The 15,654-nt window shown below is 37.7% G+C and overlaps 2 protein-coding genes across 2 annotated transcripts in view; both read right to left on the bottom strand.

Annotated features, from left to right (window-relative positions):
- LOC139954333 (filamin-A-like) overlaps window positions 1-15,654 on the bottom strand; it is a 132,331-nt gene that overhangs the window by 21,486 nt on the left and 95,191 nt on the right. The window contains exons 24-27 of the mRNA XM_071954089.1: window positions 11,106-11,220; window positions 2,191-2,280; window positions 1,326-1,397; window positions 528-701 (exon numbers count right to left, since the gene is read on the bottom strand). Of these exons, the coding sequence (XP_071810190.1) occupies window positions 528-701; window positions 1,326-1,397; window positions 2,191-2,280; window positions 11,106-11,220 (451 nt within the window). The remainder of the gene's footprint in view (window positions 1-527; window positions 702-1,325; window positions 1,398-2,190; window positions 2,281-11,105; window positions 11,221-15,654) is intronic.
- Window positions 4,480-10,417, bottom strand: LOC139954334 (uncharacterized). Its single transcript, XM_071954090.1, has 7 exons — window positions 10,288-10,417; window positions 9,418-9,579; window positions 8,459-8,590; window positions 7,663-7,698; window positions 6,701-6,850; window positions 5,686-5,781; window positions 4,480-5,188 (listed from the first exon to the last, which is right to left on the bottom strand). The coding sequence occupies exons 1-7, from the start codon at window positions 10,415-10,417 to the stop codon at window positions 5,094-5,096; spliced, it is 801 nt and encodes a 266-aa protein (XP_071810191.1). The 3' UTR covers window positions 4,480-5,093.

The following is a 15,654-nucleotide window of genomic DNA, read 5'->3' as shown; positions in this document are numbered from 1 at the left end:
TTCATTTAAATCTAAAACGTCCTTCCTTGTCTTCTATCCATGGGGTTCTTGGCCAAGTACAGTAATCCTTGAGTTCACAACCAAAATTTGTAAATGAAACACGGTAAAGTAAAAACTATCCAATGGCATTACCGCAAATCAAATATACACTGATTAACAAAAGTGATGGATTATTTTTCCTCAAATAAAATAAAAATACAAATTAATATCCCGCCAAGAACCTTAAAACAGAAGAATGTTCAATACAAGAGAATATTGTGTTTCATCAAATGTCTACCACTAAGCTGCTTCAGATTCGCATGCAACGATCTAATCCCATGGTTTATCAATGCGGTGAGTGCAGAAGAAACGAAACCCAATTTAAGAGTAAACTGTTAATCAAGTCATAGTATAACTAAAGGACAGTGTGAATGAGTGAATGGCCTTTCCACATATGATGAGCCAACAGTAGTCCTTTGCAATGATGAAGTGATTACAAGCAAGGCATCAATAGATAAACGCTTTATCATCCATACACCACTGCTCACCGTCAATTTTTCCAACATCCCCTTCCAAATCCAAGGCAAAATCCCAGTCGTCACTGGGCCCTTTATCCTTGTCATCCTTGTCACCCTTTTCCCCGAAACGATCGCCCAACCTTCGGAAGGGCTCCGTGACCTTTTGAAAAAAGCCCATCGCAAAGCTAGGCGAGGTTGGCTCTGCTGTTGACAAGATGTTTACGCAAAGTGTCATTTGTAATCGTTCACCTATTTAGTTAATTTACTGGATGTATTGATTTATCATTGCACACAAAAATTCACGTCAATAATTTTGATGGAAATGAAAAGCCTTAGGTTTTAGTTACACTTTTACTTTCAAATTCACAGTAGTTTTTTTATGTTTTTGTTTTACCCCTTTTCATCCCCCCCCCCTTTTCTGGAATGTTCTTTTTATCCGATGAGGTATGATGCTTGCTAAAGCGCTGCAACCTAAATGAAATAGCGCTTAAAATAAATACGCATTATTGTATTGTTATTTTTTTAAATACCAAATTGTGAGGGGTTCTTTGAGAGATTTTGTTTTCATGGCAGTATGTTAAAAATTAAATGTTAATCAATATTTATGTCAGAATAATTAAAATATCTACCAAATGTTTGAAACAAATTCATCTACCATTAAAATCATAATTTTTTAAGCATTTATTTAGAGGTTTCATGGTAGTATGTTAAATTTAAAGGCAATGGACACTATTGGCAATAACTCAAAACTGCCCATAGTGTCTAGTGTCTTTAAATGTTGATAAATTTGTAAGTCAGAAGAATGAAAAACTCCACCAAAGTGTTCACCTGCGTCATCTTTGTTCTCCGCATCTTTGTCCCGAGAGCCTGGCTCATCCTCAAAAGCTCCAAAGCTTACTCCTGTCCATGAAATTACAGAGCTAGCTTAGCCTCAATTGTAAATACTTAATGAACTTACAACTAGGGGAATAAAAGGGTAGCGACGAGTTCTTAAACGGCCGTTGTTTAAACACTTGTATTTTGTTTATACTTAGAGAATATGAAAACTGTCTGGCTTTGAATGGTGGATTAACTATGTGATGATGCAAATTGTCTGCTTTTGAATGTTGGAGTAACTGTGTAGTGACATCACACAGAGTTTAACTGCTGGTCCCATACTTCCGACCAGTTTGGAATTTTTACTAAGAACATGCAGTTTTAAGAACTGAAATCTACAATTCTGTTTTATTTAAATAATTTTGAGAATTTTTAAATCTAGAGTATAATTATTCCATTTCCTTTTTGTAGAAGGCATTTTTATTGCTCGTAACCAAAATGAGGTTTCTGTAAAAAACATTACTTTTGTATGTCTCTCAATAATGTACAAAGAGAACAAAGAGAGGAAATGGTCAACCACACCTAACATTGTACAGTGTTTTCTGGTTTTCGATAGTACTGTTATACGCCTCTCTTAATATTTATGCATGACATCATAATCCTTACCCAAAATGAGGCGCACGTCCCCCATCACTTGCAGTGGCTGCGCCTATAGCCTCGTTTTGAGTTAGCATTGTGACGTACCTCATGCATAAATATTAAGAGAAGTTTATAAAAGAGAAAGTTGAAATCAGCTGAAAGCTGAACTGATATACGAGATTGCTATCAATAGAATCTTTAACGATTTTTAAGATTGCTCCGCAATTGGGCCCCTCACCTGCTTCAACAGGTTTAACCTGCTCCATGCCAATAACTTCCTCAATGAAATCATCGTTCTCACTTGGGTGGCCATTCTCACCTGGTTTACCTTCATCAAATATTAATCAACATGTTTTAATTTAACACAGGAAAAAATGCACCCCAAAACTACTGAAGCCAACATTTGTTATTATGTTGATATAATGCACACCGCACAAATCATTCCCATAAATAATGGCACCTAAAGAGTATTTTTGAACATTAATCTTTTCTATGAAAATTTAAAATTTTGTTTAAATAACCATTGTCTGAAATGTTCGACACACATATTTTGTTTGTCCATTTTACACCAAGCATCCTGCTAAAAAAAGGGACTTTTTTTGTATACACAAAAGCGAGGCTAGCTGGGTGGCTAGTTGGAAATTAAAAACAATGCATTGTGAAACTGCTCTCTATAATATGTAAGTTACGTGTACAACCTGCAAATGTAAAACTTATCGACTTTTTAATTAGTAACTTGATCAGTCCTGTGCTATTTTCAAACTAGAAAGTGCATTAAAACTGAACATCAATAAGAACAACAAGTTTGTTAAGGTTTTAAAGAAAATACCCCAAGTTAAAACAAAACGTTGGTCAATAACTCCACATGAACAATCCCCAGCTGCATCGTCCATGTCACCAGAACCTGCTGAGATTTGTGTAAATTGATTAGAATGTTTAACAGGGTGAAAAGAGGATACAATATTATGTTATAATAATCCAGTGGTAGTTAGAACTAAAGATTGGCATGAAAGGGAACACAGTTTGACAATATCTTTGTGTGACGATTTGAAGCTTGAATAAAACAAAGTGGGAAGAAAGAGGCCCTAAAGCAAACATTAGTGTTAACTTGGATAACTTGGGGGGGGGGGGGTGTGACCACTATTAAATAAAAGGCGATTCCTTTATCAATAGTTAAACAAGTCTGTTTTATTTCACTGTTAATCAACACACAGTTATAATTGTAAAGATAATGGACTTGAGTTCAATTTCACTGAGCTGAAAAAACTCTCTCCTCGGGAAAAATAGCAGGAGACCATGTGACATGGTAGTTTGGTTGGTAACCCTATTCTGGTAAGCATACATTGTTGTGACCAAGTACCGTCCTTTATGTAATTGAGGCCAGGGGTGGGTTTCACAAAGAGTTAGGACTAGTCTTATCTCGAGTTAGGACCAGTTACTCGTCCTAACTTAGGACTAGCTGTACATTTTTGATGTACGTCCTAAGTTAGGACTAGTCCTAACTCTTTGTGAAATTGACCCCTGGTCTTCAAATGACATCATTGAGTTGAACAATTTTGTGTGCTATTTTTGATATTTTGCTGTATCTGTCAATAAGTATAGTACAGGAAACCAGATTCTTCATTACTGGTAAAAGGTGATGTAAATCATTCTGAATTGCATGGCTTCATGTCAGAGATGTCAAAAGAAGTGGCATTGAAATAAAGAAATACACACACTCCTATATTTGCCTTTTCGTAAAGATGCTGTGCACAGCCAGAATTATGGGTACTTTTTTTGTATCAAAGACACCAAATAAACAACAGGAAATCTTTGTAAATCTTGTAATTTGACAAACTCAAGAATAGACACTGTAATTGTTAATTGATTAAAAAACACTGTGACATTAGTGGTTTTTAAACTGGACACAAAAAATATTGTGTACTCAGGTTGAGGCTGTTCACTGCTGCAAATTTAAATCCATTTCAACCAATATTCAACCAATTGTTACAACAAAAAAAACCAGGTGAGTAATGTTAGATAACGATTACAAAGTCAAGCTACATGTAGAATACAACAGTTTGCAATCATCGCAAGACTTAAATGTCTTTTGACTGGCAATATTTAAAAAACCCTCTACCAAAAACACTTTTTGTAATATTAGAAACATTTAGTTCACTATGTTGTTTTTTTATAAATGTTAAATTTCCATTAGGGATAATTTTTAGGTTTGACAAAAACATTTGAGTTAACAATTCCCTCTTCCTTTTCACACTTTCTAACACAGTTAAGACAGACATGAATACACATATATACACAAGTTATTACACATTAAAACATGAATATTTACATAGAAACTTCTATGAATTAACACTGGTGTACAAGAATAGTAGGGGACACCGAAAGTGCATTTAGAAATTGTAAAAAATTTGTCACCTCCAAAGTCAAGTCCGAAGTCAGTATCGAATCCAAATGGAATGTCTTTATAAACATCATTAATGTTTCCTGAAAAAATTGGTAATTTGTAAAACATTTTATGAATGAAAATTAGATGTGCTGTGTATCTTTGGTCAAACAATTCAATAAGCAAAAATGACCTGCATCAAGAATGAGGGTATCCTTCCAAATTGTATTAAAAGATATGAGTCTATCTTTACCACATTTAACGTTAAGCTTTGGGTTTAAACAAAGAAAAATTTACAGGAGTGGGACTTGAACAAACGACCTCCAGATAACATACCATCGTTCTACAAAAGAGATATCCCGCCCTACTTTTGGGGTCGCTCGCTTATTCAATATATAGCTCGCCTATTCAACAATAGTGTATGACGTCTTTGGAAAGGTCTCTTTTTTCAGAATTCACAGACAAATATATAAAATGGTAGTTAACGAGATGCTGGCGTCTTCCTCCCTTTGTATAAAATCTGATGAGCATTTTTCTGCTCGGATAATGTTAATCTTATGTGAAACTTTGGAACGCTCGATAGCAGCAGACTTGCCAGGTAAATTTTCATTGCTTGTGCATGAGCATACTACCTAGATTAGTGGATTTACCTGGCAAGTCTGCTGCCACCTAGTGTCCAAAAAGTCACCCCAATTTTCAAACACGGATCCTATGCTAAAACTTAAAAAATTTCACAATTTTGTCCCTAACTTGTACATCTATCTAAAAGGTATTTTTATAACCAGGAAATGTGAAACCCAACCTCTTTTGTGCGAGACATTGGACGAACCTGCATTCACTTCAAAATCTTTGCCTAAGAAAGAAGGAAAAAACAAAAACACAAATATGACAACCACATATTTCACTAAAAGTCGTTTTCTTCAGAAATGAATACACTATCAGATAAAGAAGAAATCATTCATTTAAAGACACTGGTCACTTTTGGTAATCGTCAAAGACCAGTCTTCTCACTTGGTGTATCTCAACAAATGCCTAACAAATTTGGTTAAACTGTTCGTCGAAGTTGCAAGATAGTAATGAAAGAAAAAACTGTCACACGAAGCTGTATCCTTTCATATACTTGATTTCGCGACCTCAAAATGTAATTCTGAAGTCTCAAAATCAAATTTGTAGAAAATTACTTCTTTCTCGAAAACTAAGTCACTTCAGAGGGAGCTGTTTCTCACAATATTTTATACTATCAACCTCTCCCCATTACTCGTTAGCAAGTAAGGTTTTATACTGATAATTATTTAGAGTTATTACCAATAGTGTCCACTGCCCATAATTCCTGAAACTTTTTGAACTCACCATTTCCATCACTCTCTGAACCTCTTTTTGCTTTTCCGCTTCGTATGACCTTAGAAAGGTTTAGTCGTTTCGACAATTTGAACGCCTCTTTTTTATCTGTTTGGGTTTTGAGTCATTGAGAAAGACACACAAGAAAAGATTATTGGAAAAACTTATGAGTTAAAATGCAAGGATCACATGTAGCTTAGGTAGAATGGTTACATGTGGTGTGCCAAACTACATTGTCCCCATACCTTGTCAAACAGTGTCAATAACTCAAAACGTACAAGCCTTGCCAATGTTGTAATACATGTGTTATCACACAAGTGATATGAGAAATGTTCGATTACGCTACCACACTAGTACGTGCCTGCATAGTTGCAATGCAATTCAGATATTTTGGTTACGTTCCTTGTTTCACCAGTGCATCACATCATGAGTAAGCCTGGGGGACTAGTGAAGTAAAATTTACTACCCGACTAGTCGCACCTAAAATAGTCACGACTTATTTTAAATTCTAAGATGCAATGCAGCAAAATGTTTACCGCAGGCGCAATATAGTAAAACTCATGCTGAAAGGATTGAAAGATTGTGTCACTGATGTTTGATTGTGTTTTGTAAGTTAATTATGTTGCCGTGACTAGTTTTGAGTGACACAATTGGTTCACCGAAGAGGTAGTTGCAACTATTTTTGCAGTAGTCTGGACTATTTATGTAGTGGTCGTGGCAGGGTAATAATGTTGGAAGGGCTTTAAAAACCCTGGACACTATTGGTAATTCTCAAAAACCAGTCTTATCAAAGTAGTGGAAAACTTTCTCGAAAACTACGTCACTTCAGACGGGGCCGTTTCTCACAATTTTTTGTACTATCAACCTCTCCCCTTTACTCGTTACCAAGTAAGGTTTTAGGCTAATAATTATTTTAAGTAATAACCAATAGTGTCCACTGTCTTTAAGACGCCCTTCGGGTGTGAAAAGCGCTATATAAAAACTGGTTATTACTATTATTATTATTAATTGTTTACACATTTCCCACCTGTTTTATCTTTCTTCTGTGCGTCTTCATCTCCAGTCTCCGAGACGTCTGATGAAACGGAGGACTTGGTCTTTTTCTTTTTCAGGACTTCCTTCAACCTGGAACCAACGCTGTCTACACGCTTAAGATATTTGGGTTCCCTTTGTGAATCTGTGAAGAAAAAATAAAAAAATAAATAAAGAAAGGACAATTTACTTCAGAGGTCAGAATTTATTTCACAGAAGATTGAGTAATTTATCAAAAATTTTCATTTTAATATGGATCAATTTAACCAATTTACTGTCAGTAAGTGGTTAAATTGACTCGGAAAAACGAATGCATTATTTGAGGAAAACTTCTCAGAAACAAGAAAAGATCCTTGGGCTGATTTCACAAAGAGCCAAGATCAACCTTAACTGTGTATCAATCTTAATCGTTAATTATTTTGCTTTTGTTTCTCCTAGCCCATCTGGAAGTATTTTTGTATTGTCATGTATTGTTGAATAGGCTGAATAAATAATAATAATAAGAAGAAGAATAATAAGAATCAGCAAAGTGTGGTGTCATGATACAAATCACAACGGCAGTATTAACGACTTAAAATGTGACCCGCTACGTAAAAATGAGTCAGATGTCGCCCAATGCATTATTAAGTTATGGACAGTTTAAAGTTTAGCTATAAAGCTATAAATACAATAATTTTGTGATCATACTTATGTCTTATTTGTATCCTTTCGGGCAAAATGGTAGTTTAAAACATCACTTTACTTGTAATTCGTTTTTCAGAAAAAATTATGTATTGGCTAATTTCAAACGGGAGTAACTCAGCAACGCGACACACCCCAAAGCTTAGACATATACCAAATTACTGCTGCTCCTTCCAACCATGCATACAACTCAATTCTTGAAATTGTCAACATCTGACTCATTTTCACGTAGCGGGTCACAAATGAGTCTTAGTGGAATATAGAACTAAATCTCACCTGAGCCTACAGGGTCGCTAGCCGAATCATCATTATCTACAAAAACAAGGTTGTCAAAATTTTGTTTAATGGCTAAGCAATTAATCAACCACATTGTACAATACACTGATCCATTAGGCATCGCCCACAACGCACGTGTGAGCAAGAACATGTGAGCCTCTCCAATCCATTCTGCACAGCTCTGCCGTGCGGGCCAAGCATACGTGCTCGCATGTCGGACTTTATAGATTGGTCAATACGCAATAGGGCGGAGCTTAATGGATCGGTCTATTGTTTTGAATCAACTACTATTGTACGATTGTTTTCAGTCAATTAATTATTGAAATCAAAACCGTGAATCATTAAAAATGTTTCCACCTCAGAAAAGATCCCCATGGAGAGAAGACACTATTGGTAATTGTCAAAGACTAGTCTTCTCACTTGGTGTATCTCAACATATGCATAAAATAACAAACCTGTGAGAATTTGAGCTCAATTGGTCGTCAAAGTTGCAAGATACTGTGCAAGAAAAAATACCCCTGTTACACGAAGTTGTGTGCTTTCATCAGTTGCTTGATTTCGAAACCTCAAAATCTAATTCTGAGGTCACAAAATCAAATTTGTGGAAAATTACTTCTCTCTCGAAAACAACGTCACTTCAGAGGGAGCCGTTTCTCACAATGTTTTATACTGTCAACCTCTTCCCATTACTCATTACCAAGTAAGTTTTTATGCTAAAAATCATTTTGAGTAATTACCAATTGTGTCCCCTGCCTTTAACTAACTTTGAAATATTGTTATAAAATCTAGAACTTACCTGAAGACTTAATGCGTGCAACCAGCTTGATCTTGCCGCCAGGTGTTTCTAGATTAGATCTTGATGTTCTTTTCTTAATTGCATCTTTCATTGATCTACCAACGCTCTTCCGTTTCGGGAACATTTTTGGTTCTGATTGAAAAAAAAGGGGGAAATATAAGTCATAAATCCCTCAATTAATGTTAACTAACAGGGGTAAAGAAAATTCCAACCACAGACAGTCATGCTTTGTGAACAAGTGTTCAATAGTTCAAACTTAAAATGAAGGCGTTGGCAGAAAAGTTAGCTCAGTTGTATTAAAACATAACAATATGAACAGGCAAACACAAAATGAGGAAGGTGTATTACATGTACCACTAGGAGCAAGTTCGAGTGCGCACATTTAGTCCACCAGTGGCCGACCACAGACTAGCAACGCACATGCGCAGTGACGTACTCGCCCGAACGACTCTTTTGCTAGTCTAGTCAACCTTCCACATTTTCGCTAAAGTGTCACTGGTTCCCCTCTGCACTCAACGCATGTTAGAATGGAACATGCTGTTGGGACCAGTGAAGAAACCATGGGCTCGAGGCTGGTTCCAAATGGTCGACCACAGTAGTCAACCAATGGTCGACCAGCCTGGGTTCTTGTCAAAATGGTCAACCTTTAGTTAACCATTGTGCACACTCGAACTTGCTCTTAGTGGTCAAGTTGATCTCTGTGTACTTTCAATAGTGTTCAGCCTCGATAATAGTAAAGTACGACTGATTATTATTAAGGGAATCAATGTGTGGTGAAGAGGTTTTAAACTAGTGGTTTAAACCCGCCGAGGCCTGGTTCTTGATAATTTTACCAATGACGAACATTTGATTGTTTTTAAAAATCTGTAGCAAATAAGCTACAAAATGCATAGGCCTAGTTATAATAAACCAGATTTAACGATAAATTTAACAAAAATTGATTCCGTCAGATTTCTTACCTTGTTGAATTGATGGCTCTGATTCGTCGCTGCTACCAGCGCCCTCAATGACGGTTATCTCTATAACATCATCTAGATACTCAGCTTCCTCCTCTACCACCACAAAATCCTCGTAATAGATCCGATCATCATCGGATTCACTCGGGCTATTGCTTTTATCGTCTGCAAATACAGAGTCTTTTTTTTTGGGGGGGGGGATGGATGATTTTTCATGGGTGAATAATTTGCTTTGTACGAACGTGGTCACTTTTTTTTTAAATGCTTCTAATTTTGCTGAAATACCCTACCAGGGCTACAGCTACAATCCCACCAAAAACCCATACCCTAACGCTACAATACCCTGTCCACTTTCCCCTGACAATCAACATTATGCTCCCCGTCCCCCCGCTCAATGTTGACGGGAATGAAAAGACTGTGCGATGAGAGCCACATTGAAAGGGGGCAGGAGGGGGGAGGGGGGCAACGAGATATGGCCATGATTGTAGAAGATGATGCTCATTTGAAAAAGACAATTGGGTCCGACGATTTCCCTTGAACTAACTACAAAGAAATTTACAGAAGCGTTGAAATCATTCCACTTTTTGAGCTAACAAGAACCTTAATTGCACATAACAGAATCCCCATCAAAAGTATTTTCATTTAATACAATATAAAAACTATTTCATAAGTGAAGTATTAATTTTCTAACAGCTACAAATAACACTGTAGTTGGCACTGATAGTAATGCTATTTTCTCACATTATAACCATTTGTAATCACGTCAAAAGAAAATGGTCTGACACGAGTTGACATTGATCCCTGTCCTAATAGACATACATGTACACCTTGAGGTCTGGTTGGAAAACTTAGAGAAGGCTTTTTAATCCGTACCTACTTCCGGTCGCCATGGTAAAGCCTGGACATCAAGCACCATGACGGTTGGCCCTGCCGAGGTCGTGGTTAACTGAACGCCGTTCACATGTTGATCATCTGCTAGATATACGAGCAAGTTTAATCGCATGCAACAAATTAACAAAACAAAAAAAAATCCCCCGAATTATCCCGAAACGAATCTTTGTAGAAACATGTACCTGCTGGGAGTTATAACAAGTCCAATACAGCAAAAACTGTCTCTGAAAATAAAGCAGCGTATAAAATAAAAAGTGAAAAGTTGGCAGTTGGCCACATCTTCCTTGAGCGGTCCGATATTCCACAGGCCAGGATAACAAACACTTTGTTCAAACCTAAATCCAGCTTAAAATCACTGATGAAAAACAAAAACTACACTGACATAAAAAACACAAACAAAGAAAACTCACAAAACATTCACACATTTGAGAAACAATTTCAACAATTAAAAAACATATTGTGACATACACACACACAAAAATGATGAAGAGAAAGAACAAAAGATGGGCAATAAAGATACAAAACCAAAGAATGAACGTCTTTCAAGTGTTACCATACAGTAAAGAACTGGAAGTACGGCTTCAAGCTGAGTTTCACAGGTTTATTTACCAAACACACCATGAGCTACGCAGATGTCCGAGAAAAGGACGCTTCCAAAGTAGTAAATGCTGACGATCATCGGAAACTTTCAACTCGAGGGTGGTACACCCCTTCTGACGGTGCTGCCCTATTGGAAACTGTCAAAACAAAATGTACTTCACTGAAGTGAGTGTCCGAACGTATACTACAAAGGGTCTTACCATTGATGTTACCATGACCAGCACCCAACACTGGAAGTTGGAGCTCGAGGGGTCGACACTCTTGTGGCATGATTTGTTCGGAGTCTATAAGATCTTCAGGTGGGCCTTCTGCACCCTGTGTACAGAAAAGAACAAAATTGCAAAAAAAAAAATATTTAATGACCTGACGTTTTGATACAAGCAGAGTCTTTCTCAAAAAGGCTAAAACAAAATTGATAACATGATGGTGTATAGACGATGTGACGTATGTTTACATTCAAACCACCCTCTGTTGACAAAACACTGTATACGTCATGTTTCGCCGGGCAAAAAGACGTGTAGTCCTGGTAAGATTGCATACACTTTCTAGCTGGCTGCCAAGACACAAAGGTTTTGCCCGGCGGTATGCACGCAAATCATGTTATGGTTTTCATGTGACGTCAGAGGTCACATCGTCTATTCATATTCAATACCTTATGGAAACCAAGAAGAGAAAAGGTCTCCATAGGGGAAATTCTTAAGATTGGGGTGCTCCAAAAGAAAATTTGTGTACAAAGTCCATTGGAGCTTCTTAAGTACAGCGGCAACGGAAAAGAAGACAAGGTGTTGTCAACAGGGATGCAACAAAATGGAACCTGTGTGCTGATGTATCTTAACATGTCAACCACTCATCTAACTAGTAACCCTCCTGATTGCAAGTTGCAGCCGATTAAACATTTTCACAGACTTATAGCTAAGCTCTTTTTATTGCATAACGCTTAGGGATTTGAACCACAGACCACCAGACACATGGTAGGGCACATCGCTTTAAAAATAAAAAGATGCCCGATGATGAACTTGAACCAAGACCATTGAGATTGTGTTTGTACTAAAACACAGTTGTGTAAAATGAAGAGTCCAATCAATTACTACTGAAGCTCCCATGCGGGGAAGTGTCGTGACCGAGCGGTTAAGAGCACCAAATACAAACTCTGGTGTTTCTGATCAGCAGAGTGTGGGTTCAAATCCCCAGCCGTGCACTTGTGTCCTTAAGCAAGACACTTACATGTAACCATTGCTTCGTCCTTCGGATAGGACGTAAAGCCATTGGTCCCATGTGTTGTGTAACGCATGTAAACAAGCCCAGTGCACTTATCGTAAAGAGAAGGGGTTCGCCCCGGTGTTCCTGGTTGTGGCTGCATCATGCGCCGTACATGTAGCACCTTTACAAGTGCTACATAACTGGGTCTCAGAATCCATCACTGCAATAACCTATCTTTCTGAAAGTTTGTATATACTCAGCGCCTTGAGTACCTTGTTTGGTAGATACGTGCGCTGTACATGTATAAGACTTCAAAATTACAAACAAAAAGAAAAAATTGGCAACCCATATATATCTTCAAACAAATAAGCATCCACAAATTTTGGAGAGCATTTGCGTCAAGTGTGAGGGGGGGGGGGGGGTTACTATTTTAAGCGAAACAGCTCTTCACATGTCCCATCATGATAGTTGAATGTAACCTAGTCAAGATGGTCATAGTATGTGTTTATGACATGAATGAAGAGGTGTGATTCCATGTGGACAAGAATGATATGCAAAGCATGGAAGACTAAAACAAAAATAAAGGGTGCTGACGCCTACCCGGAGTACCAGCCAACTGATTACATTTCTGACATAGTTGCTGTGACTTCTCAAACCTCAACATATAAATCTTCTTATAATTCTGCGGTAATAATTTCATAATCGGCAGAGTGGAATTTGTTTTTGAAGCACATAAGACATTTCGATACAGTAAACTATGTATCTTAAATAAATTATAGTCGGTCTATGACCCCTTCGAGACAAAATTAATTTATCATGATCTGAGATTTGCGCCTGGTTCCTTGCAACTTTGATCAACAGCAGCTAATTGAAATATGGCTCAAATATTTGGGTACCAGTGAACCTTTTGGATCGTCTTACTGGTTCACCTTGTAGTTTGTTTGCGTAAATCAGGTCACCAAATAGGCTGGTTAGAATTTAACGATCTACTTATTACTTGCCCGATTGTGTTGCGATCATTGTAAGGCCAAACATTCTTGGCTGACATGGTTTGGATTGAACTACTTCGGTTATTACGCTACAAATAGACAGTTATCTATCTGGAAACCTAAGACAAATTTGCCTTTAGGGTGAAAGAGAACTTGGCCGTGTCTGTTACAAACTAATTTCACCAATCTAGGTAGGAAATAAGGTGTGAAAGGGGCTCACAAGTCCCCATGATAGTACACCAGGGTCCTGTGTTTGTCTCCTCAACAGTATCTTACTCTCTGTTTTGTTAAACTTGACAGCAATGCTACATTTTAGCAAGGGACCGTTGCTGAATCGCTCTTGTGTGAAAGAGGCTCAAGTCCCCATGATAGTACTCCAGGGTCCTGTGTTTGTCTCCTCCTCAACAGTATCTTACTCTCTGTTTTGTTTAACTTGACAGCAATGCTACATTTTAGCAAGGGACCGTTGCTGAATCACTCTTGTGTGAAAGAGGCTCAAGTCCCCATGATAGTACTCCAGGGTCCTGTGTCTGTCTCCTCCTTCACAGTATCTTACTCTCTATTTTGGTCTGTGATTACATACAGTAAGTCTCTCATGGTTAAGATGAGAGGATGAAACTCAAGTGCTGCGACAGCATTCCAAGCATTAGCATCTCAGTGGTGCATCACACAGTGTTATCCTGCTCACCGCGGGGATCGTTTCTCACCCGCATTCTCAAATATTATCACCTCTCTTAGACATTTCACGGCCTCTGTAGCAGTTATGTAATATGCGTGCTGAACTTGCATTTTGTGGACAGCGGGATGCTTTGAGGAATAACATAACATTTGCTCCATTACTTCAGAGGGAGCTGTTGTTAACAATGTTTTATACTATCAACCTCTCCCCATTACTCGTTACCAAGGAAGGTTTTATGCTGATAACTATTTTGAGTAACTACCATTAGTGTCCACTGTCTTTGAGAATTTATTTGTACCTATTGTTATCTACAATTTTACCATGATTTTATTAGATCTACTTCAATTCAATTCAATTCAATTTGATTCAACCAGCTGAGCAGTGACAGAGACAGTAAAGTACAGTCACACTTCTTAATGACTAAAATGCCACAAGTTTACCAGGCACATCAAAATGATGCAAGATTGTATGGATAGCTCATTATGGAAGAGTATTTATACATATTGGAAGAGTTCAAAAGTAACTTTGGGAACAGTTGGCAAATGCAATCGCAGAGCAGAGATTAACTAGTTAAAAGCTCAATTTGATATTTTCTATCGTCAAATTGAACTAGCATCCCTCCATGTTATTTAGGATGTACTTTATCATTTATACTTTGAGGCGCAACCTCATTCCGATTGTAGAACTTGTAGAAATCAGCGTACTTCTCTAAAAGTACAGTGGCCGTTCTCAAACGTGTGAAAACATTAAACGAATAATGTAACAACACAGTAACAACACAGTAACTTTTAGTGACTGATTTAGAAATGAATTTGAGTAAAGAAGCATTATTAATAGGGTGAAAGTTCTTCTACGAACGTAACAGTGATAACTCGCTAGGAAACTATTGTGCAATGAACACATCTCCGCTCTCCAGTCACGCTGTTTTGCATTTCTTCACAGCATAAATTTGGCCCAGATTTGGCCCAGATTTGGCCCAGATAACTCACTTGGGTCAGAAATTATACTTGTACGGAAGGATATTAATTTTTGACTCGCTGCTGACAAACGCTGAAAGGAAGCAAAACCAAGTAAAGTTATTTTTTTCCCTAACATTAAGCTTTTCGGACAACAACTACATGTATGCGGGCGACTCTGAAAGCAGCTCAAAAAAATTATAACCTACCTGTACCTGAAACAATTTGCTAAAACGGACCACTCTTGGTCATGTGCACCAAGTGAAATCAAGTGAAGTCCCCCCCCCCCCCCCGAAAAAAATTAAATAAATAAATAAAAAAGACGAGACACAATCACTTTAAAAAACATGTCTACGGTACAAACGGCTATCATAAAATGATAAATATCATCAATCGAGACATCAGAGCGATGGCAAACCCATCATACTCACGATGATACTTTTCAAGCCAGTACCTTGGATTCATCCCAAGATGTCAATCATTCCATCCTTAGTGGACAGTGTGACTGCCATGACCTTGATGACCCAAAGCCATGGACTTCCAACAACAGTAAACCCAAAAGATAAACACCACGTTCCAAGAAAACATACCTAGTTCAGAGTGGATCCACAGAAAAGATATCTCCAACACTCTTGAAGAATATATTGAGAGACGAACAATTTACTTTGGAGACTCGATCCGGGAGGTTTCCAATCCAAAACGTACTCAGTATATCCAAGGAGTGGTAAAGTCCGAGAGTGACTGCAAAACCACACACAAAACACTGCACAGCACGTGGTGTATTTCAAGACAAGTGTAGTCTAAACATCCGTCAAAAATTTGACGAGAAGGAATATAGACTCCTACACACACAGAAACCACAGTTGTTTAAATGTCACCGCTGTCTGTAATATTTTGTGGCCAACCAAATAAGTCCAGTCGGGGT

The sequence above is a fragment of the Asterias amurensis genome, chromosome 2 (genome assembly GCF_032118995.1).
Source record: "Asterias amurensis chromosome 2, ASM3211899v1".
Lineage (NCBI taxonomy): Eukaryota > Metazoa > Echinodermata > Asteroidea > Forcipulatida > Asteriidae > Asterias > Asterias amurensis.
Note: the sequence above shows the minus strand (reverse complement) of the source record. Positions and strands in the feature narration are given on the sequence as shown.